The sequence below is a fragment of the Trichechus manatus genome, unplaced genomic scaffold (assembly GCF_000243295.1).
Source record: "Trichechus manatus latirostris isolate Lorelei unplaced genomic scaffold, TriManLat1.0 scaffold00031, whole genome shotgun sequence".
NCBI lineage: Eukaryota > Metazoa > Chordata > Mammalia > Sirenia > Trichechidae > Trichechus > Trichechus manatus.
In genome coordinates, this window is record NW_004443967.1 from 3,324,308 (window position 1) to 3,348,858 (window position 24,551).

Consider the following 24,551-nt stretch of genomic DNA (forward strand, 5'->3'; position numbering starts at 1 on the left):
TGTATTTTCTTTTCATCTTTTTCATTGTTGTTGGTTTTGTGTTTGCTGAGTCTTTATATTTTTCTAGTTTTTTTATTTTGACTTGTAGGCACTGTTAGTTTCCTTTGTGGTTACCTTAATATTTACCACTATTTTTCTAAGTTTATTCCAGTCTTTTATTTCTTTATATCGCCTTGACTTCCTCTCCATGTGAAAAATCTATATCTACATTTTTTAAGTCCCTCTTTTTTTGTTACAATGTTGTCATCTTTTACATATTGACATCTGTTGCCCTATTTTCAGTGTTTTAGCTTTGATTTACTTTTGTGACTTCTCTATCTGGATTGATATCTGGTTGCTCTGTCCTGTGTTCTAGTCTTGGGCTGTTATCTGATGTTACTGATTTTCTAACCGGAGGACTCCCTTTAGTATTTCTTGTCATTTTGGTTTGGTTTTTGCAAATTCCTTAGTCTTCTGTTTATCTGGAAATGCCCTAATTTTGCCATCATATTTGAGAGACAGTTTTGCTGGATATATCATTCTTGGCTTGCAGTTTTTTTTCCTTCAAGGCTTTATATATGTCATCCCCTTGCCTTCTTGCCTGCATGGTTTCTGCTGAGTAGTCCAAGCTTAGTCTTATTGACTTTCCTTTGTAGATGACTTTTCGTTTATCCCTAGCCGCTCTTAAAATTCTTTATCTTTCGTTTTGGCAGGTTTGATTACATTATGTCTTGGTAGCTTTCTTTTGGGATCTACCTTACATGGAATTCAATGAGCATCTTGGATAGATATCTTTCACAATATCAGGGAAGTTTTCTGCCACCAAATCTTCAACAATTCTGTCTGTATTTTCTGTTATCTGCCCCACCCCCCGCCCCCGTTCTGGTGTTCCAGTCACTCTTAGGTTATTCCTCTTGATAGAGTCCCACATAATTCTTAGGGTTTCTTCATTTTTTTAAATCCTTTTATCTGATTTTTCCTCAAATAAATTGGTGTCAAGTGCTTTATCTTCAGTCTCACTAATTCTGACTTCCATTGCCTCAATTCTGCTCCTATGACTTTCTGTTCAGTTGTCTAATTCTGAAATTTTATTGTTAATCTTCTGAATTTCTGATTGCTGTCTTTCTATGGATTCTTGCAGCCTGTTAAATTTGCCATTATACTCTTCTCTATTTAATTTCCTCTATTGCGTGTCCTGCGTTTTGCTTAATTTCCTTCCTAATTTCTTGAAGAGTTCTGTATATTAATCTTTTGCATTCTGCCTCTGGTAATTCCAAGAAATTTTCCTCCTCTGGAAAATTTCTAGATTCTTTATATTGGGGGCTTGCTTAAGGCATCATGGATTGCCTGTTTGTGAGATTTGATATTGACTGTTGTCTCTGAGACATCCATAAGTTATTATATTTATTTATTTTATGTTTGCTTACTGTGTCCTATCTTCTTGTTTTGTTTTGATTTGCCCAAATAGGCTGCTTGTATGAGTTAGTTTGATTACTGGCACCTTTGAAGCTCTAATGTCCTGTCACAAGGTGGTTAGATCTGTTACTAGGTATGTGAGCTCAGGAGTCCACCCACTCCTCCTATATGGATTCAGCTCAGGTGCCCAGGTAGATAGCCACGAAGTGTGTGGTGTAGGCTCTCACTTACAGTCCTAGACAGGCTTGGGTGATTGGTGTAGGCACAGGCATCTGGCTGCAGCAAGGGGACACACTCTGAGCAAGGCAGGGGGCTGACATCCACCCCCAAGTACCTAGCAGGAAGGCGTGTCCCTGTTCCCTAGAGCGTGTAAGTGGGTGGGTTTTGCAGCTGGACTATGAGCAGGTAATGCTGTTTGCTGTAACGGCTGGGGGGCACCTCTATTCATGGACCCCTATCATAGGTGGTGTGGGTGGAGCCACCAGTCCTTAGGCCCTTGATGTGGGTAGGTGAAGACCCTGCTTAATGGGCAGAGCAGTGTCAAATGTCAAGAACCTGCCACTTTACAGCTGAAACAGTTGAAGTTAGAGTTCCAGTATATACCCTGTTGTACTGTAGTAATGAGGGCCTACACTGTTGAGATGGGCCCACACACGTCTATGCAGGGGGAAAGGCACTCAAAGTCCATGGATCCCCTATCCCTGTGCCTAGGCTAAGGAGCTGTGCCTACCCTGGGTTCCTGGCTGAGGGGAGCCGGCAGTTTATTTTTTTCCCTATTTGTTAATTGTTCACTCTCCAAGGCAGGGAGAATGGCTCCAGCTATGTGATGGATCCTACTTCCCGTTCAAGAGACTCAGCAGTTGCTGAAGCTGGTCCGGGACCCAGTACAGAGCAGGGAGCAGGGAGGTAATTGGAAGAGATGTTTTTCCCTAAGGTGGATGTTTTTGATCTGCGTGGTAAGCCGTACGAAAGTATTTAACTTTCGCTGATGAGGGCAGTTTCTCACTGGTTCTGGGTGACCGTGCAGACTCTCTGGCACTGGGTCTCTCCTTTTGTGGAAAACGTGTCTCCCAAGCATGGCTGCTTGCCTGCCTCACCGCTCACCCCCGAGCTCCTCAGGTCTGAAGGGCTCAGGCTTTCCCCGGGTCAGATATGGCAACTCGTAGCTGCTTCCGAACCATCTCTCCCTCCACCTGCCACTCAGTCCGGTTCCTCAACTCTGCGTTTGATGTTCAGGGCTCCCAGATTGCCACATATAATCAAATTGCTTGTTTTTCCAGGTCTTTGTTGTAAGAGGGTCCACCGGAAGTGTCTGCCTACTCCACCACCTTGGCCTCGCCTCTGTGCAGTAACTTTTAAGGCCCACATTTGTTCTAAAAATCTGTGATTTTATTTTTATAAACTTTAAAATGACTTGACCACATTTTCAAGTTCAGTGGTTCCCATGAACAAAAATTTCCAGAGCACCTGCAGAGTCAGGCACTGTCTCTTAAAATGCTGCATATCCTAAGAGGTATAAGAAATCACCCCATCTTTAAAGTAGTTTACAATTGAATAGGGAAGGAAGAATGTATAATCAAGGAGTCACTCACTCAGGTGCCTACAACAGCCAAGACTGAGTGAAGCAGGCTAGATGGGAAGGTGGTAAACTGGATAGAACCTGGCCCTTCTAAACAGAGTTCCAGCCAGTGTTTATCATGTGGGAACGAGGACTCAGTGTTGGCAGATATTCCAAATTTCAAAAGAAGTGGAAAATCCAGCTTTTTAAAATGAAATCTCCTGTTTAAAAAAAAAAAAAAAAGTGCTGCCAACGAGTTCAAAAATGTTTAGTATAGTGTTTCATAAAAACCAAACATGTCTGCTAGCCATGTAACTCCCAAAGTCTACCCAATAGAATAGTGACTTCTGAATAAACAGGTAATTAGAATGTGATACATACACTGGTAGAAATATGTGCAAATTTCAAAGAGTATAGATGGTGATTAACTCTGTCCATACTGATTTCTGGAAAAGCTTTCTAATTGCTTTCTAATTACTTTCTAGTCATTTGTCAATAGTTCACAACACTTTTTGTGTTTTTTAGAGTGAGTAATACACTCAGCCTGGCCATCTGGATGACTCTGAGCACGTCTCACTAGTCTGTTAAGTAAATACATGTTTGGTAAATTCCACAACTGAGTCTTTGGAATGTGTTTTGACAGTTTTTGCCCATTTGGGTTTCCTGCTGCTTTATCTCCTTGCTTTGAGATTCTTTATTGAATTGTGGAAAGGGGACGTCCTTCCTGCCCGCACTGGTCTTGTTTCATAGAATAGAACAGATTCATTCTCATTTTTGAATGGAGCTGTAATGAACATGGTTCCTTTTGTTTAACAACCTCAATTTACATAGTATCTGCTCATTCCAGAGCATCATTATTGGTAGCACAGCTTCACTGACTGATGTTGGAGGGCTCTGGGAATAGTGTTTGTTATTTATTTGCAGCAAACCAGGTAACTAAGGGGAGGTTCTGCTACTATGATTTTGATGAAAGTAGCACTGATGATTTTTAATTGCTTAATGATAGATTTGATCATCTTAAAGCAAAATAGAATGCCTGCTCAGCTGCTCAGGGAGTCATGTTAAGCCATAATTACTTCGGAAGAAAAAAAAAACCTAGGTCCTGCATATTCTTTTGCTGTCTTTCTCCTAAGAAAGCTTAAGTTTAAATTCAGTTTATATGAATGTATAATTTCCTGTAGTAATGCCATCATCAAAGTGCTTGTAAATATTTTATTATAGATAGTAAATGCAAATGTCCTCAGGGGCCAAACAGGCAACTGTATGAAGCTGTCCAGCATTGGGGACTTTGGCAAACTAGAGAGTATGTGACCTGTCTAAGAGCATTTATGTTTCATTTTGTTGGGTTTTGTTTTTTTTTTTTCTTTTTTTATTTATTTGTTTTTAGCAGTGTCCTGTGGGCCAGGGGATGGGAATATATCTGTAGGCCTGATTTGGCCTTTGGGTTCTGATTTGCTTAAATGCTGTAGAAAAAAAAGAGGCATTAAGCTTTGAGAATCATTGAGTTCTGATATTTTAGAGCTGAGGAGCACTAGAGATCATCCATTCCGAAACTGTCATTTTATGTTTAAGGAAACTAAGGCCTGAAGAAGGGAAGTGTTTTCCCTAAATTAAATCCCAAGTGAATATTTATTTCTTATAAGGGGGTCTTAAAGATAAGGCAAACTTTGAAAATCATTGTAGAGATGATTCTATCTCTGCACTCTCAGTAAGTAGCCAATAGCCACATGTGGCTGTTGATGACTTGAAATGGTGACTAGTGCTACTGAGGAACTGAGTTTTTTTTTTAATTAATTTAAATAGCCCCATGTGGCCATTGGGTACTATATTGGACAGAGAAGCTCTAGGAATTAAAATTTTTATCCTTAACTTATAGTCTGCCTTGAATAAATGGTATGCTACTTCACATATAGGGCCCCGGGATGGCACCAGTGGTTAAGCACTTGACTACTAGCTGGAAGGTTGGTAGTTTGAACCCACCCAGAGGTGCCTGGGAAGACAGGCCTGACGATCTGCTTCCAAAAGGTCACAGCCTTGCAAACCCAATGGAGTAGTTATACTCTGCACACATGGGGCTACCATGAGTCAGAATCAACTCAACGGCAACTAACAAGATTTCACATATAACTTAAAACCATTTAGTAGTGTACTTCTGTTTACCTCCCCTCTATCCTTTGTGCTATAGTTGTCATAATTTACTTTTACATATACTGTTATTGTGCTTGCTTTAAACAGCAGATTATTTTTAAGGAATATAAGGAAAGAGAAAAATATATATTTTTATATTTATCCAAAGATTTACCATCTCTGATGCTTATTATTCTTTCTTGTAGATCCAAGTGTCTATCTACTTTCATTTTCTCTCAGCCTGAAGAATTTACTTTAACCTTTTTCATAGCTCCGGTTGACCGGCTACTAATTCTCTCAACTCTCATTTACCTAAAAAATATTTTTATTTCGTCTTTGTTTTTGAAGCATGTTTTCATTGGATATGGAATTCTAGATGATAGATTTTTTTTTTTTCTTTCACCACTTTGGGATGTTGTTCATTGTCTTCTGGCTTGCATTGCTTCTGATGGGAAGTTAGCCATCATTCTTATTATTGTTCACCTGTGTCTTTTTTCCCCTTGGCTGCTTTTAAGTTTTCTTAATTTATCTTTAGTTTTGATAAATTTGACTATAATATGACTAGGTGTGGATTTCTTTATATTTATCTCGCTCAGAGTGTGTTGAGCTTCTTTGATTGGTGGGTTGATATTTTCTTTTATCACATTTGGAAATTTTTGGACTGTTAATTTCTTCAAATATTTTTTTCCATCCCATTCTTTGTCTCAAGGAATCTCTTTTTCTGGGAATAATTACATGTATGTAAAACTACTTGTTATCTCACAATTATTGATACTATGTTCATTTTTTTCCCTAAATTTTTTCTGTCCTTTAGTTTAAATAATTTTTATTAGCCCATCTTCAAGTTCAATGATCCTTTCTTTTACAGTGAAGGATCTACTATTTGGTCCATTCAGTGAATTGATTTCAGATTTTTTTTTTTTTTTCATTCTAGAATTCTCATTTAGTTCCTTTTTAGGGTTTCCATTTCTTTCCTGAAATACCTTATCTATTCACCCATTACATTCACCTTTCCCTGTAAATCCTTTAAAAGTTATAATAGTTGTTTTAAGGTCTTTATCTGCTGATGCCAATAGATGACCTAGCCTATTTCCATAAACTGTATTTTTTCTTGATTATGAGTCTGATTTTCCTGCTTCTTTGCATGTCTTGTCATTTATTATAGTATTCTAGACATTGCATTAAAAAAGAACAACGGAATCTGAAATACAACATTTTGATTGTTTTCCTCTGGAAGCTGGTTCTTCTATCTGGTATTTAGGATAAGGGACTGATCAGATTCCTCCAAAAGTTAACTTAATCTGGTGCTGGGCTGCATCACTAATTGGATTGAATTTACCTATGATTAACTCCCCTAAATCAGAGTTATTGCTGCCTTTTTGCTCTTAACAGTATTTGATCTGGGAGTGGGTTGAGCTGCAGTTTCAGCTATTTTGGTTCACCTTGGATTCAACTCTGACAGAGTCTTGGAATACAAACACCACAGAGATGTGTGGAAATATATGATTTCTCTTTTCTTAGAAACCCCTCCTCCACTTTTGCTTTCTTGACAAAATTTGGGGGTTTGGCAGAATTATCAGACTGAGCAATTTGTTTTTGTTTTTAGAGCTCATCTAGATTCTATATGTCCTTCAAGCCCACATTGTCATATAATATTAGACTGATTTGTCTTTGTACTTAAAAGTCTATTTATGGTAGACCTACACTCAGACCAGACATTTGTCCTAGGTATTCAGGCTTCCCCTGCTCTTTGCTCACCGGTGAAGTGCTTGTTTCTCTCTAGAATTCATGAGAGCTTCTTTGCATCCACTGGACTTTTCCAGAAAAATATAGTAATTATTTTGCCTGGGTTTTCCTTTTTCCATAGCAGTGTTCTTTTGCGTCTTCTTATATCCTAACTGGAAGCAGAAGTTCCTCACATGTGTTGAATTGGTGAAAGTAATGTCTTCTCCATTTCCCTGCTTTTCCAAGTCCTAGGAATTCAAAAAACTCCTTATGCTTGGGTAACATCAGTACTGAGAAGAACCTACTCACTCATGTCATGATACCAGAGTCAATACCAAAGAAGGTGTGGTAAATGCCAGAGAATGCCTGACCGAATCCTCAACGAGCAGCTGTCTCCTGGAAAAGCTGTATGTGACCCCTTCTGCCTGCTGAAGCAACGAATTTTTACCTTTATTTAATTCATTGGTCAGAAGTTCCCAAGCCATGTGCAAAATTCAGTATTCCAAATTGTTAGGAGATATTACTTTGCATTTCTCATGTGTCCTTTTGGTGTTATATAACACACATGAAAACACATGCTTCCAAAATAGCACTTTTACATTATTGCTATTTACCTCTGCACTTCACAGAAGTTCACATATTCATACATTATCTGGATAAATGTGAATGCCTTATATCCATTACTAAATTGCTGATGAAATTTTGAATGCCAGAAGATAACCTTCTGTTTTTTAGTTCTTTAAAGAAGACTCAACTGACTGTCGTCACTTTTCAAAATAATTTTTGAAATCCACATCTTTAATAAAGTTTGTAAAAACAAAGTTAAATTTGTGCTGAAGAATAATCAGCATCTTCTGATGAGTGTACAAGTGCATTGTGTGTAGCATCATGGCTAAAATTTTGTTTTTAATATTTTTAATTTATTCAGTGAGACATTTTATGGTGAATTAGATTGGAGGCCCCTGCTCGTTCAGCCAAGTTTATATTTATATTGTGATGTGAGTTTTGTAGTTCTGTCTTCTTATAGAAAATATTTTAGTCTGCTTATCTCCAAGGTATAGTTTCAATAATTTAAAAAAAGAGGTTCATTCATATTACTCTTATTTTCTAAGGAAATGGGAGAAATTATTCTTTCAGTGATACCGTGTCTTACGTTTTGTAATGCTAGGCCAGTCCTTCAGGAAGTATCTTGCTAGATTTGTAATTCTTTGATTCCTTCTCAGTTCCTTAGGGGGCAGGAAAGTGTTGAATGCCTATTTTGTATATCCCCAAAAGATTGAAAAGTAGAGGAAATGTTAGGGAAAACCCCTTTTGCGAGTGTGTGCCCTTATAAAAAGGGCTATGGATCAAGGATATGATTGATTCTGGGTAATTGTGAAAACAAAAGCCCATTTTGTAAGTTTGAGTGCTGTACTCTCAAGATGATTCCCAGAGACCCTGTGGAAAGGAGAGAAATAGTGCCGGAAGGAACTCTTCCTTCCAGGAATCCATTTATCATGCTCATACTGACATGAAGAATTCCAGGATACAGCATCCATTCTGATTTTCTTTTATGATTCCCATTGTTTCTTAATCTCAAGAAGATCCTCTTGGTCAACAAGTGTAGTATTTATAAAATTTATGGCTTATCAAATTATTTCAGTAAAGACAGTCTGACCATTCTCTTTCTATAGCCCCATGTAAGTTTGAAGAACTGAAAATTCGAGACTCAGTGTATCACATTTGCCATTGGTTTAGCATGTGTTTGTTCTTTATTAGTGTTTTTGGTGCTTGCTTGCATCTTAGGGTAAATTATTCAAGAAAAATAAACTAATAATATTACTAATTTTTAATGAAATAGTCCCTATTGTCTAATACTATTCTGACCAAGTATACATTGCATGCTATTTTTTTTTTTTTAATCCCCTCTAATTTGTCATCTTTTGTTTGGGTTTGATTGAAGGGGCACATAATGAAAAAACCATACGTAACTTTTTTTGCATGCATTTTTTTTTTCATTCTGTAAAGATTAGCGTTTCTAATATATTTGGCCTGGAATTTTCTTTGTTGGGGTATTAAAATTGAAAAGCAGCAAGTTAGAATTGAAATAAGAATTCTATTTCCAAGAAATGCATGGTATTTCTATTTTAAGACCAGGATGTGTGCACTCTTGCCAGTATTTCTTCTCTTGCCAGATGGGGTTAGTTCTTGAGGCTGAGATATTCTCTGGGAGGCAAAGAGACTCAAGAAGTCGCTTATGACTTCTGAACAGGCCCAAGCTCTGTGCCCATTGTCCCATCAAATTCTTCAGTATCAGACTACAGATCCTTTTGAAGTAGAGATTTTCCTCCTGGTGAACCAATAGGATCACGGATCTGTTATCCATATTTCGATGTGCTTTGAGAATAGGAATAGGTCAACAAACCTTTCATATACTCGGTTTTCACTCTGTGTCCTTTTTTCATTGCTTCATTCCTTTCACAGATACTTATTGGGAACAGTATGCTGGTGACAGATACAACCTATTTCCTATTCTTTTCACATAGTTGTACTTTCAACATTGGATATGATAGTACTGTCAATCATGATGAGAGAAAATATCATATAAATACTATTTTTGCTGACATAATTACAGGAGTGATGGTGTTCATGGATATTAGAGATTTTAACGAAAAAAGTGAATTAGAATTGCTACATTATGATATGTTGATTAAAGAAATTCAAGATGTAACAGTAGTAGTACCTAATCGTGTGACAAAATCAAACATGGTAGTTGTTATGCAAATAAAGCAGAAAAAAAAATTTAAACTTCAATTATTTCCTCCTCCATTAACGGTATCATCTCCCCCGTTTATGATGCCTCCACTGAGAACCACATACCTTATCCGATTTTATCTCAAGGGTATACTGTGTGGAGTTAATAATAAATGCTAAAGTAAATCTAAGAGAAAGTATTATACTGGGAAACAAGTTTCAGTGTTCGTATAGGTGTCAAAAAGTGTATTTATTTTAGTGTATTTAGCATTGTTTATTATTTGGATTTTTCTGCCGTGAAAGGAGTATACAGTACATTTTCTGATTTACTGTAAAATGAAAATTCTGCTGTAACATTTACTCTTTAACGGCTAACATTTCACTACTAATATGGAAGTTCTCTCAGTGCAAGGACTTGATCTGGTTTACTGCCATATCCCCAGCATTTATACTTGACACAGAGTAGGGACTCAATAATTATTTGTTGAATGCATTGATCCGTGTGTCCTAAACAATGGCATACATTTGTTTGGTACAGACAGCTTTCAAAACATTTTTACTTAGGTTTTCTCATTTGATTGTAACGACAGTTTTATGAGGCAGGTAGGCAGATATTTTATCCTATTTTACAGATGAAGAAAATTGTAGTTCAACACAGACCTAGCATATGACACTATCAAGGTTATAATTGTTCACTGTTTTATATTAATCATCATCATTCAATACATGCTTATGATTGTTACTGTGGGCCAGTTACTGTGCTAAACATTTTAACTAAGTTATCTTATTTAACCCTTACAACATTTTAGAAATGAAGAAACTGAGGCACCCACAAAGTTGAGAAACATGCAAGGCCATATAGCTAGTAAGTGTCAAAACTGAGATCTAGGCTCAGGCAGTGAGCTCAGAGCCTAAGCTCTCAGTATGGTGTAAGCACTGCTCTACGATTTTTAGGATGTCCTTTTAAAAAGTTTGTCAGTGTGCATATGTGAGCCAAATAACTACCACAACAATTTCTTAATGACTTTACTAAATTCTTTGTTATTACGATAGATGCTTGTTGGATTTTTCTGTAAGTTTATAAGCCAGATATAATTGTAGTTAGAGGTTATGGGTAAAAATACAATATAGGAGGAGGAAAAAAGATATAAAATAAGGTAGTCAGGCAGAATACCAGGATTGCAAGAGAGGCAGATTGGTATTCTCCTATTATAGGATAAGGCACCTCCCAGGTGATGGAGTATGAGTCTGAAAATAAATTTATCCAGGGCAGCTGAATATTTGTCAGATCAGGACATATACCTACTGTCTTATAAAAGGGCCTGCAGTCAAAGGAAGGCCTGAGCAATGCCAACCAAATGGGATGATCATGGCAGGGGAAACCTCACTGGAAGTCAGCAGGATGACTTTTTAATCCTAGTATAAGTGTTTGGAGGAGTCCCTGGGTGGCAGAAACAGTTAAGCACTCAACTCATGTTCTTGGGTGCCGTCGAGTCAATTCCGACTCATAGTGACCCCATGTGACAGAATAGAACTTCCCTGTAGATTTTTCTTGGCCGTAATCTTTATGGAAGCAGATCACCAGATCTTTGTCCCACAGAGCTGCTGGGTGGGTTTGAACCACCAACCTTTTGTTTAGCAGCCGAGCGCTTAACTGTTGCACCACCAGGGCTCCTTAACACTTGACTACTAGCCAAAAAGTTGACAGTTCAAACCCATCCAGAGGTGCCTCAGAAGACAGGCTTGACAATCTGCTTTCAAAAAGCCAAGTCTTGAAAGCCTCATAAGCACAGTTCAACTCTGCAACACATGGGAGCTTCATGGGTTGAAATCAACTTGACAGCAACCAACAACAACATAAGAGTTTGGAAATTCTGGGGTGAAAACACTGTCTCCAGCTTGAGCTTGTAACTGCTTGTTAAGGGGTGCATCTCACCCTGACTCAAGTATCCACAGTTGCTGAGAACATGCTACACAAGCACTAGCCTCTAAGACAACAATAGTCTAGAGACAGTCCCACTACCAATAAGCTACAGTAGTCGCGAGTATGAAGGTTACTTATGCAGAGGGAATACATTAAAATCCTTCTTTTTTTCCTAAATGGAGATTGACTTTCATATGCCCAATGGTGCCATAATGAAGTAGAGATGGTACAGTAGAGTCGTTAACATTATTTATAATCTGTAAAAACCAAAGACTAAGAAACTCCTTGATGATAAGCAATGGAAGCACCTTTGGACATACGATGGGCTCTCCTCTATCTTTGCTGATAATTTGCTGGGGGTGGCCTTGTGTAAATCATATCACCTCTTAATCTAAATCTTTATTGCCATAATGGCCATGTCCTATACGCCAAATTATAAATCACACCCTAATCATACTTAAGATACATAGGGAAAAAGTAATAGCTTTTTATATTTTTTAAATACGTGGATTAAAATGTGTGACTAATGTTTAATGTACACGTCTTTAACGTCAATTCTGCACCCATTGTTTTTTGATACTTCTGAAGATTATTCTCACATGCAACAAATTTGCCTTTCCTTATTCAAATTTGTTTTTCCTTAGAGCAAATTGGCCAGGAGATGTTGGAAAACCTCAGTCATGACAGAGAAAAGATACAGCGAGCACGTGAAAGAGTAAGTTGAAGTGATACACTCTTTTCAAAGCTTCAGTAAGTGATTAGACATAAAATAAAGAGTCTTTGGGACGTGAATGGACTCCTGGGTGGTGCAGACAGTTAACCACTTGACTACTAACCTAAATGTTGGTGGTTCAGACCCACCCACCTTGGAAGAAAGGCCTGGCAATCTGCTTCCAGAAGGTCAGAGCCTTTGAAAACCCTATGGAACACAGTTCTACTCTGCACACATGGAGTCACCATGAGTCAGAATCCACTCAGTGGCAGCTGGTGGTGGTGATGAGACATGAATGCCCAAAAACCAAACCCGTTGCTGTTGAGTCGACTCCCACTCATAGCAACCCTATAGGACAAAGTAGAACTGCCCCTTAGGGTTTCCGAGGCGTAAATGTTTACGGAAGCAGACTACCACCTTTTTCTCCCACGGAGTGGCTGGTGGGTTTGAACCACTGACCTTTCAGTTAGCAGCTGAGCACTTAACCACTGCACCACCAGGGCTCCTGGACATCAATAGTCAGTAACAATTACATAGTGTAAGTATGTACCAAAATGAGTAGGGTAGAAGAGGTATGTAGAGTCTGGAGAGAGAAAAAGAAAGAGTACCGGATGGAGAAAAAAGAAGCTGACTGTTTATAGCCCTACCCTGGAGTGTCCCCAGGAGGATATTTTATTTAGCTCTATCGCTTCAAAGTTTACAGAGGGAGATTTTTTAGTATGCCATTTTAGAGCAAAAGCTTTGAAAATATTGATGTTTCCTTCTGTTTATTTCATTTCTGTTTATATTCTTAGGAACTTGCACATTCATAAATTGGAGATTAACTACCAGATGTATATTAAACTTGGTCAGCCTGTGAGATGTCTGCTTTTATATCCAGTTCAAGTGTCCAGTTTAAATATCCTGGGGTTATCTATCACATGTAATTTTCTGAATATGAGAATGTTCAGAGTTTGTATAGGTGTCAAAATAGAGTTATTTCAGTATATTTATGCACTTTCATTATTTAATTTTTTATAATGAAAGAAAATTTGTCCTTGCCAGAGCTCTTTAAAAATAATTGAATTACACGAAGATTCATTTTATTTTGTTTTGATGCCACGTCTCTCCTCCTAGCTTCGGGAAACAGATGCTAACTTGGGGAAGAGCTCCAGGATTCTGACAGGGATGTTGCGAAGGTAAGAATAAGGTAGGGACCTGTCTTCTCTCTCTCTCTTTTTTTTTTAAACTATGTTTTTTATCTAATTGCAACTGGGCGTTTTACAGGCTTCTGCACTTAGAGCTTTTGCACTAAGACCTTCTGCACTTAGTACCCTGTGTCAAGACCCTTTTGAAATGACAGAGCACTGATATTAACTCTTGTTTGGAAAGGACACATACTGAGTAAATCAGATTAGAGAGAAGGTTTGAGCTGGGGGGTTACCTCAAGCTATGAAAAAAATTAGGGTTAGACATGAAGTATTTTTTCATAGCCTGAGGAAGGCCCCATGGCAGGAGCAGGCTGGATTTATTTTCTGTTTCCATAGCCTCCTTCTTGGAGAGCGAATGTGGACCTGCCATTTTCAGGAGCACAGTTGCTGTTAGCTTTGCTCTCTTTCCTTGTTTTTATTTTCTTTTTAAAGAGATGGTGTTTGCAGAAATGCATCCATTTTATACATACTTAAATAAGATTTTGGAAACCTAAATATTTTCTGAATCGAATTCACATGTGCTAGAAAACAAATGTTCATGTTTTACATGTGTAACCAACCTTTGATTGTGGAATATATTCTGGAGGGTATGAGAAAATAAGAGAATGAGTGTGGCTAATAGTCTATAGTCTGTATTTTTTATTGTTCTGAAAATCGGAGCCATTTTTTACTTAAGTGTATTCAACATGGAATTATTTTACATCCAGAATCTACCAAGTACGAGTATTTTCTAGCATGACCTTCAAATTAGAGCTGTGGGTAGGAAATTGAGTGAAGACTGTTGGGAATGGCCCTAGAATAGCTTAATTGGAATTTTCAAGAAAACCTTCTTTATAGTTGATACTATAGAACCAACTATTTTAAAGTAACTGAAGTCTTCTCTGATCTATGAACGATAATTTGCTCAAAGTGTCGGTTTGCTGTGTTAGAGATCTATTGTGTAATAACCAACCAAATGTACAGTCCGTTAGTCTTCAGGGCTGATGTGCTTTCTCTATCAGCCTGATCAACCTCAAGTCTAAAGTTCTCAGGACACTCCTCCAGCCCAGACTGACCTAATTCCACATTGCCCCTTCACTTCCTGGATGCATAGTCCCAACTCAGAACCATAAACCACCAAATTCTCTGATTAAGAGCTATATATAAATGACATAAGAAAAACTCAAATCCACGGAGAAGGGAAGTGGCAACGGAAAGGAATGCTTCAGTGCCTATAGACAATAAAAAAGAAAAAAGGGACAAAACCTCTTGCTTCCCTAGGAGGGCCCCTGCGATGTGAGCTGTAACAAATATTCTGCATATGTCTCTATTTTGTCAAATCTCATTAAAGAGTCCTCCTGCTTTATGTCATTTGTGCTGTCCAGAAATCATTCATCATTTTTAGTGTAAACCAAAAAATCATGCAGTTATTTAAATAACATCATATTAATGTTAAAGTTCAGCTGTCATTTAATGGTATGGCTTAATCAGATGTAGCATTTAGGAAAAATAGTTTATTCAGGCTCTACGTGACTTTCAGGTTGGCAGATTCAAATAAGGATTTATGGGTTTCTAAACGAATGTATTTCTCTCCATGTTTCTGCTTGATGTACCTCACCCTTTTGTGCAGGACACTGCAGACAGTTACTTCAACAAATAAAGCATCTTCTCATATTGTGTTTGAATAAATTTGCAAGTCATTTAGAGAGGGTGAAGCACAAACAACTTCTGCAACCTTTGACTGGGCTTTCTGTAGAGAAATCATACTAACACGATTGTTTCATAAACCTACAGAAGAAAATTACTCTGGTGAAATCTACTTGGGTTCTCTTTGTAGGCAAGCTCGGTCAATCACTGATGGATCTCCTTTTGGGATGTGTCTAGAGTAGGAACAGAAATAAAAATCCCCCGATAGACATCACCTTGCTAAGTCTGAGCCAAGGAAACTCTTAAGTCCATCTGTGAATACATGCGGCATTGTTTTTCACTAGGCACAGCTGGGACCTCGGTAGCCGCCACGGTATTGAGGTACTTCTAATCAATGCCGTTACCTAAACGGGCTTTTTGGAACCCAGAGCAGATGGTGGTTTTGTTTTAGTTTCTAATTACCATCCCACATGATATACATTTTATTTTGGGCTCAGGAAAAGGCAAAAACATTTTACCAACCTCCTTACTTCATTATCTTTGGTTATTCCCTGGAAAAGCAGTCTTCAGAGAAATAGAACCAGGCTTTATTTACCAGAGTCTTTTATTAAATGCTCCAGTTTTGCTTCCTCTGTTAAATCCTTCTCTCTCACATGGCATTCTCTTCCAGCTATGGTGAGGTTTTACTTCAGAAAACCAAGCCACGTTCTTTTACTCTTGTTCTTAACAAAGCTGCGTAGTTGTGTCGTGTGTCAACAGGTGCTTCTGATTTAAGAAAGGTTGTAATATTGAACCGTGTGCCCATCTGTCACCTTCAAAAATGTGTAAAAGAAGTAAATGTCCTTTTTTTTTTAACAGTGTAACCATTTACCTGCGTACAACGTAATGTTATTATTGTGTAACGGAAAATTTTGTGCAACTGATAATTTGATAAATAGCTAACTACTCTAAAACGTCCCAAACCAAGGAAATATTTTATTTAAAAGAAAGGTTACTGATTGTTTTTAATTTTTTAAATCTAGATTGTTAAATTTGTAAAATGAGCGGCACGAGCATTTTATTACTTGTAGTGAGTGATTCATTGTGAAGACAGGTGAAACCAGTGTTCCATTGGTATCATATTCTGTACGTATGTCCCCTTGGTCATCTCCAAGACTGAACAAAAACAAGTGGGGACAGAAAGAAGAGTAATCATCAAAACTTAAGTTTATAAAATCCCAAACCAAACCCAACCCATTGCCGTCAAGTTGATTCTGATGCACATAAAATCCAGCAGCCACTAAATGATCATCTACCACTCATGCTCTTTAATCTTCATATTAACTTCAAATAAGGTAAAACTCTCTTTCCTCCTTCCTTTTTCTTTTTAATTTCTCTCCATCTCTCCTTTCCTCCCTCCCTTCCTTCCTCCCTTTCTTCCACTTATTCGTTTCCTCGGTATATATTAAAAAAAAAAAAAAAAAAACCAAACCCATTGCTGTCGAGTTGATTCTGACTCATAGTGACCCTATAGGACAGGGTAGAACTGCCCCATAGAGTTTCCAAGGAGTGCCTGGTGGACTGGAACTGCCAACCTTTGGTTAGCAGCCATAGCTCTTAACCACTACGCCACCAGGGTTTCCACGATGTATGTTAGTATGTGTTTAATGCCTGTATACCAGGTCTTCTTGGGGTTCCTCAAGTGAATCGATTTGATCTTTGCCTTCAGAGTGCTTCATTCTCCCAGAGTGAGAACATGTGCATATAAGGTACTATGGGAATTCACCAAATTATCTGATTCTGAAGGAAACCGTTAAAGATTCTATAACTCCAACTAATTGTGTTGATCATTAAAAAGGCCACCAGGAAAACAAATAAGCCAATAGAAAATATGATTTAAAAAGCTATAAAACAGAAGTGATTTAAAAAATGAGAGAAATAAAGATGGTTTATCAAATCATAATACAAACAAATTTTGAAAGGAACTAAAATTTGGAGAAGGTACTGAGATTTATCTAGCTTAGTGAGACAGCAACCGTTTTAACAACAACAAAAATCTTCTTCATGTAACTACACTACTATATTACCAAAAGAAACAAAATAAAGGAGAAAATTGGTCCCTTCAAAACTGTAATAGGAAAACCTGACATCAGAATACAGATACTGATTTTCTGGAAAGTAATTTTTCTTCTGTCTTGACATAAGATGGAGAGCTATCCAGGGACAAACTGTTCATTTCCTGGCCCTATAGACAAGAGATTTAAATAAAGTCGTAGTCAGATAATAATGAAAATGGTCACGAAACAAATGACCATTCATGTGGTAACTAGGGCCGAAGAAATAGATTTTTCATTGACTTTCATAAAATTTGATTATTATAATTGGTTGTCTTAAAGTGTCACAGATACACTGAGAGGCCTAAATGTAACTCTTCATATATATGCATATGTCTCTGTGTGTGTGTGTTTTCCTGTGCATTTGACTGGGAAGTCTTATTGAATCAAACAGTGCCGGCAATCAATGAAAATTAAAAAATGCAGTTTTTCAAGATTCTTAATCAGGAGACAAAGGAAATGATTCTATTTCGTTTTACCTCTAAAGAGTTAATAATTTCATCAGAAGTAGTATATTTGTTTCTAAAATGTATCTGGGCTCTTCCTCAGGAATGTGGTAAAGTTATGCTTTGAGAGCTCCATTGACATAAATCTGGAGGAAATGTTACACCTATATGTCGGCCCATTTGCTGTATGTATATGTTGGCAAAATACTTACAAAAAGAAATGATGTATATAACATTTGAAAGAAAAAAAAATTTTTTTAGGTGAGATCTCAATATCAAATAAGTCCCTTTTCCCCACACTACTACTATTTGCCCCATTTCCATAGATTTTAAAAAAAAATGAGTATTTCCTTTAAATAAGTGGATTTTGTTTATTCTTGCAGTATGAAGTACCTTTAGCGTGTAGCTGCTGAGAGGTCTTTTGTAACTAATCTATAATATAAAAGAAGCAGAGAGGATTAAATGCAGTTGACCCAGCTAGCACTATTCTTAGTCATAAAATACTATTTAATACTTGTATTTTTGTTGGAGCTACTTCTGACTCAAGCTGGGGACTTATTACTACCTGTCATTGCTATCACATTTTACATTTTAAAGATGGTCTTGTTGCTTTGGTAGAATGATGGGTAAAGCATCTGAAAAACTTAAAGGTACTGTCAGAATGATTCCTAAGAGTATACCAAACAACACAAAACCCTTTGCCATTGAGTCAATTCCAACTCATAGCAATCCTATAGGATAGGGTGGAACTGCCCCGTAGGCTTTCCAAGGCTGTAATGAAGCAGACTGCCACATCTTTCTCTTGTGGAGCAGCTGGTGGATTTGAACCACTGACCTTTCAGTTAGCAGCCAAGTGATTTAACCACTGCACTATCAGGGCTCCTCTCTTAAGCGTAACCAAAAACCAAACCAAGCCCATTGCCATCGAGTCAATTCTGACTCACAGTGACCCTATAGGTCAGAGTAGAACTGCCCAATAGGGTTTCCAAGGAGCACCTGGATTCGAACTGCTACCTTTTGGTTAGCAGCCATAGCTCTTAACCACTGCACCACTGGGACTCCCTTAAGGGTAAGTATACCAGAAATACCAATGTGAGATCTGTAAGCTATACGGAAATGTAATTTTTTAAATAAACGGGATTTCCCTTAAAGAATTATGACATGAGCAAATGTTTTTAAAGTTTCTTTAAAAATTCTTTTTTTTTTTCTCATTTTGCCCAGGAAACATTTTGTTACATTTTAATTGTTCTTATTACAATGTCTGAAAATTCAGCAGTAGAGAGTTTTTCAGACTTGTGAGAAAAATGTCCTTGAGGATTTACTCTCAATTTTTATGCAGTGAAAAGTATCTTCTCTCACAGTCTTAGTTTTACATTTTTGCTCTTCTCTGTTTATCTCATTCTTCTTTTTGGCTTGTTTTACTAATGATGTTCAGTAGGAACATGGCCCCTGACCTGAAATTAGTGTAGCGAAATCTCAACCTCTAAGATATTCCTCAGCTTTTAATCGAGTGTTTATTCTTTCAGAATAAAATGGTTGAATTTGCTAAAGATTCTTGAGACTTAACAGATTTAGGATTTGAGCTAGAGTAACGCTCTCAGAGGAGTTTATTTAAGTCTTGGTCCTTTTTGTGTGAGTAAATTTATCACTATACACTTGACTCGTTGCCTTTGTCCTATGACCTCTTCAGGACTGACATGGGTGATGATTTTACTAAATAGTAGCTCTGGATTTCCGTGTATATGTTTCTTTTTATTAACATTCTCGTGCCTTTAGATATAGAATTCTGGTCTGGTGTGAGATACTTGAATTTAGCATCTAAAGTTATGTATCAATGATAACCATACCAGCTGTACTAATTAAGCCCTAGACCTTAAGTAACATACTTGATCTGATTTAATCCTTAACAGCTCTCTGAAGGAAGCATCAGTATCCTCATTTTACATATGGGATAACTATGTTTAATGAAGTTAAGTAAACTATGTGGAATCACATAATAGCAAGGAGCAGAATTAGGATATAAACTGAACATGTTCTTTTGAACGCAATACACAGAAGCTTCCCAGATGCCAGTCTATAGGTCAGGGCCAGTTTTTACTAGCTGATGATGAAATGAGAAGAGTAAGGACAAATTGGTGAGCTTTTCATTATACTAATTGTTATCATTATATGGTCTTTGTGTTATAATTCCATTTCTTCTGTGAAATAATTGTGCTAGTAAACAGTTTCCTGAAAACAGCCAATTGTTATGGCAATTGGAAACATAAATACTTGGAAATGCTGAACGCTGGGAATCATATGTCAGTCTTCCCACCTCTCCCCACCCCTTACATTTTACTGGTCTGGAAAAGCCAGATTTTTCGGAACCTTATACTACACTTAACTATGTTCTTTAATACATAGTTAAAAGAAACTGCTACTTGTCCACTCACAGATACCTCCTAGATAGCAAGCACTGTCCTAGGCGTGTGGTATAGTTTGTTATTTAATAGTCATGACAGCTTTATAAGGCAAATATTATTCCTCCCATGTTAAGAAATGAAGGAGCTGTTGTTAAATACCACCCAGCTATACATAAGCAGCCTGATGCCAGAACCTCTTGTTTTTCCCACTCTGCTGGACCTTTCTTCTATGGAGGATCAGTATCCTCACAGATAGTCAGATGACCATTCCGGATGGGCAGACGATTGTTCTTCAAACAACGAGCAAACCCTACCAGGTCCCACTATTTAGGATGGGCCAGAAGGCCCTCTGTTTGATCTGTGTGCACACACAAGCTGCTGTGTACCAAAGGAGTCCTAAGTGAGTGTATTTTTAAGGTGTGTTTTAGAATTGTTTTATTTTTGAGTGCAGACTGGGTGGCATCAACTAGAACTAACAACAAAAAAAAAAAAACAGCAGTATGTGGCAGAAGGATTTATTATCTCCCTTACCTCCAGGGTTTAACAAGAGTCTTTGTTAGGAAATCTCATTTTTATATCTTAGTTATCTAGTTGTGCTGTAACAGAAATACCACAAGTGGATGGCTTTAACAAATTTATTTTCTTACAGTTTAGGAGGCTAGAAGTTTGAATTCAGGGTGCTGGCTCCAGGGGAAGGCTTTCTCTCTCTCTTGGCTCTAGAAGAATGTCCTTGTCTCTTCTGAGCTTCTTCTCCTGGGCAATCGTCTTGTACTTGGCGTCTCTCTTCCCTTGTCTCTACTTTGCTTGTTTAGTCTCTTTCATCTCAAAAGAGATTGACTCAGGATAAACCCTACACTAATCCTGCCTCATTAACATAACAAAGACAGCCCATTCCCAAATGGGATTATAACCACAAGCATAGAGGTTATAATTTACAACATATGTTTTGGGGAAACATAATTCAATCCACAACAATATCTAACTCTGTATCACCTGGTGCCTTATCCTCTTCGGAGAAAACAGTCCTTGGTTTTGTTTAATTATTCAGAATTTCTGCATATGCATCAAGAGGCATATACCCTAGTGGATAAGAGGTAGGCTCTGGAGCTACACTGGCTCTGCCACTTTCTAGCAATTGATCTTTGGCAAGAACCTCGAGTCTCTGTGCCTCAGTTTCCTTATCTGTAAAGTAGAGATGACAGTAGTCCCTACCTCATAAATTTGTTTGAGAGTTAAATGAGCCAGTACAGGTAAAGCACACACAACAGTACCTGGGACGTAATCAGGGTCCAGTAAATGTAGAAATATTGAATATCATGATCATCATCATCGTGATTATAAAAAGCCTTGGAGTGAAGACTAGGATTAAAATGTTAATTAATAATTATTTTAGGTTGATTGATTTTAAATTGATGTTTTTAAATTTTCTTTTTCCACTCCCAGATTTCCTCAGTAATTTTTATATAGTTAAGAATTAATAATAATAAAATCCCATCACCCTCTCCTTACGTTCCTTCTCTAATGGGGCCCCATTCTCCCTCCCAAATCTGTGACCCCCACTCAGCAGTGCTTCCTGAACTGCCACATCTGTTCATCCTTAGAGCCAGGAATCCTCTAGATTCAGACTTTTTCTCTCATTTAGACTCTTTAGGGAAAGGAGGCTCTTAGTTGGTCTCTGTGCCTCTTCTTTCCTCCTTTTGTTCTTCTAAACATTATTGGCCAGTTTATGTTCCAAAGTACAAGACTAGTACTGTTTCCCCTCTGCTTAGAAACCTCCCATGGTTCCCCATCCTCCTCAGTCCAGTCTCCATGGCCTCGCAATGAATCTCCTAGCCTTGTTTGCTGCTACTGCCTTCATATAGACACTATGTCTTTACTAAATATAACTACTGCCTATCTCCAAAACTAGCCTTAACTCTTCACTAATTCTGTACCTCTCCTTTTTCTGTTACCTCTGCCTGGAATGCCTCATCCCAAATAGGATTTTATACATCTCCCCACAATACTGTGCCACCAGCTGAAATAAATAGAGGAGATAATTGGAGTGAAAGAAAAATAAAACAAAGCCAGGGAATCACTTTAGTACCCTCAAATAGGGACTTTCAACAAACTCCTGTACAGATACAGAAACCAAAAATACCAAACCCATTGATACATAAACAGGTTGAAAATTTCCAAACTGAAATCAAAGCAAGAAACACAATCATATGACCCACAGTGCTTATAAAATAAAAATAACCTTTAATTCAGGTTAAACATAGCCTTTCTTGCCACTGAGATGGACCCTTGATAAAATGGCCCCTGGAGAATGAGTTTTCCATTTAACTGGCTCTCTTCATGGTCTGCAGGTCAAACCTCTTTTCTCTTGATTATAAGCTGCTTGTGGTCAGGCGCCTTGTGTTAGCACAGTGCCATGTTACCATGGTATAGGTCTGGTCACTGGATGATTCTTAGAAGGAGGGCCAAGAATAGTTTCAAAGTTACTTATCTAAGTTCACATGGGTATAATTAAGCTGAAACATTGCGGATTTTTATGTATTACACTTCGGCTATGTTTAAACGTGTTCATTCAAAGACAAAATAAGTAACTTGATAATAATAGAGTGTTTGTGTCCATTATTTAATCACAATAGAAAGCCATCTTATGTTTTTTCTAGATTGTGAGCTACGATTTGACCTAATTCGTGAATTACCTTTCTTTTATGATTTTCCTTTTTTCCTTAGGATAAATGTCATTCTTTAATGCGATGTAGAATATGAAGGGTGCACTTTACCTTCACCATCAATGCCCTCTTTGAATGCAGCCTTGAGCTGTTAACTGAAAGCAAGGAACCCTAGGCCTTCCTTATAAACAAATAATGGAGCCCTCAGCACCCCTCTGTAAATGGCTATTTATTAACATATACCATCACCAAACAACATTTTACAATTCCAGGCCCCCACACCATTACACCACTGTCTGCTCCATTGTAAGTTGAGGGAGACCTTTGGCCATCTGTTTCATTGAATGCTCGAGGCAGTGAACAATATCTGAACTTTATAAATCGAGTGTCAGGGCTTCCCCCTTCACAAATCTCCCCCTTCTTCCTCTGCTGCTACCGCCGCCGCCACCACCACCACCACTGCCACCATCACCACCATATTTTTTTGTATGACCGCTCACATTGTAAATTAGCGTATTCACACATCAGTTCTCAATTTTAAAAGGCTCACTGTGTTATAAGATGGGACAAAGCAAGCTCAGTAACAGTTCATGCACAGTGCAGGTGGTCGAGCTAGCTGCTACCCGGATCAAAAGTCAAACAACTGTGAATCTTCTTTTGAAAGTTCAGTTAGGGAGACAAGGCGAGGCTTATCTGCACAAACAAGAAAGAGTTATAGATATACATCACAAATGCATGAGGACAAAAAGGGGTTTCATAATCTTGCAGGGTAAGAAAACCTTCTAATGCGGACAATTCTGAGGGCATCTCTGAAATATGTGGCTCGTTTTTTTCTGTAAAATTAGTCTTTTATTATGTGACAATTGATAATTATTACTTATGCTTTGTTGCTATCCCTAAAGTAGCTAAGAATTTTTTTAAGCCACCTGTAGGACAGGAAATGGTTCCTCTTCATGGTTACATTTTATTTTTCAGCAGCATTTAAGGACAGACTCCTATTTATACCACACAAGCAGTTTTGTATGTTGTAAACAAAGTAAGTGACTGGGAATTGTGCTTTCCCAGAAATGTTTTCCAGGGAGGCCATAATAAGAAACAACTGTGTATATCTTGAGAGTTTATTATCTAGGTATTGAGAAAGAATTCCTTGCTTTTCTGGAAAAAAGCTCTGTTTTTAGGAAAATATATCCAATATCCACAAGTCAAATTAGAATATTCTTTAAACCGTGAATGTTGGCCACCTTGCTAGTAGTAATTGTGGTTGTTTTCATTTTTTTGTTTTAAATCGCCTCTAAGATTTTTTCACAAGATAGAAGCTGAAATAATAGAGGCGTAATCATTTCTAAAAACATTTTACAACCCCAATATAGTTTTTAGGAAGGCTAGTGTTTTCTTTTGCAATGTTATGTGAAGAACTTTGGAACTAAAGTATGTATGTCAATGAGGAAAATGCCAGTATAGTAAATTCCACCACAATTTTTAAAAGAGGGTTGAAAAGGCTGGGCATTATGAATGAACAGCACCCTAGTTTCCTATACAGTCATAGTTCACATAGGAGAGAGCCATGCTATTGTAGTCTTCTGATGACTTAGTTATTTAAAGTTGGGGGGGGGTGGATAGTAAACTTTTTAATTCCCAAATCAGTTAAAGGTATCTGAATCTCTCCCCAAGTGCGTTCATGAAACCACACTCTCTATCTCAAGCCATACGTGTGGCCCCTATCCTGGACTTGGCTTCAAGGAATTTCTGAACTCCTGGAGTTATCTGAAATTTTTTGTGTATAGGTATGGATAAACATCTTTCTGGGAATTTTCCATTAAATGTCCATAAAATTTTCAAAAGAGTGCATGACCAACCACCAAAAAGTTGACAGATAAGACACTAACATAGAACTGTGTACAACTTCCAAGCTAAATACTTTGATACTCTGGATCATTTGAAATGTGTAAGCCTACAA

At 37.7% G+C, this 24,551-nt stretch overlaps 1 protein-coding gene across 4 annotated transcripts in view; it reads left to right on the forward strand.

Annotated features, from left to right (window-relative positions):
• Nucleotides 1-24,551, forward strand: part of VTI1A (vesicle transport through interaction with t-SNAREs 1A) — a 396,202-nt gene that overhangs the window by 221,643 nt on the left and 150,008 nt on the right. For 3 of the 4 annotated variants that reach the window (XM_023729947.1, XM_023729949.1, XM_023729948.1), the window contains exons 6-7: nucleotides 12,107-12,177; nucleotides 13,291-13,352. In XM_023729947.1, the coding sequence (XP_023585715.1) occupies nucleotides 12,107-12,177; nucleotides 13,291-13,352 (133 nt within the window). Of the gene's footprint in view, nucleotides 1-12,106; nucleotides 12,178-13,290; nucleotides 13,364-14,365; nucleotides 16,421-24,551 lie in introns of those variants that run through there. The other variant, XM_023729950.1, reaches the window with a different exon arrangement.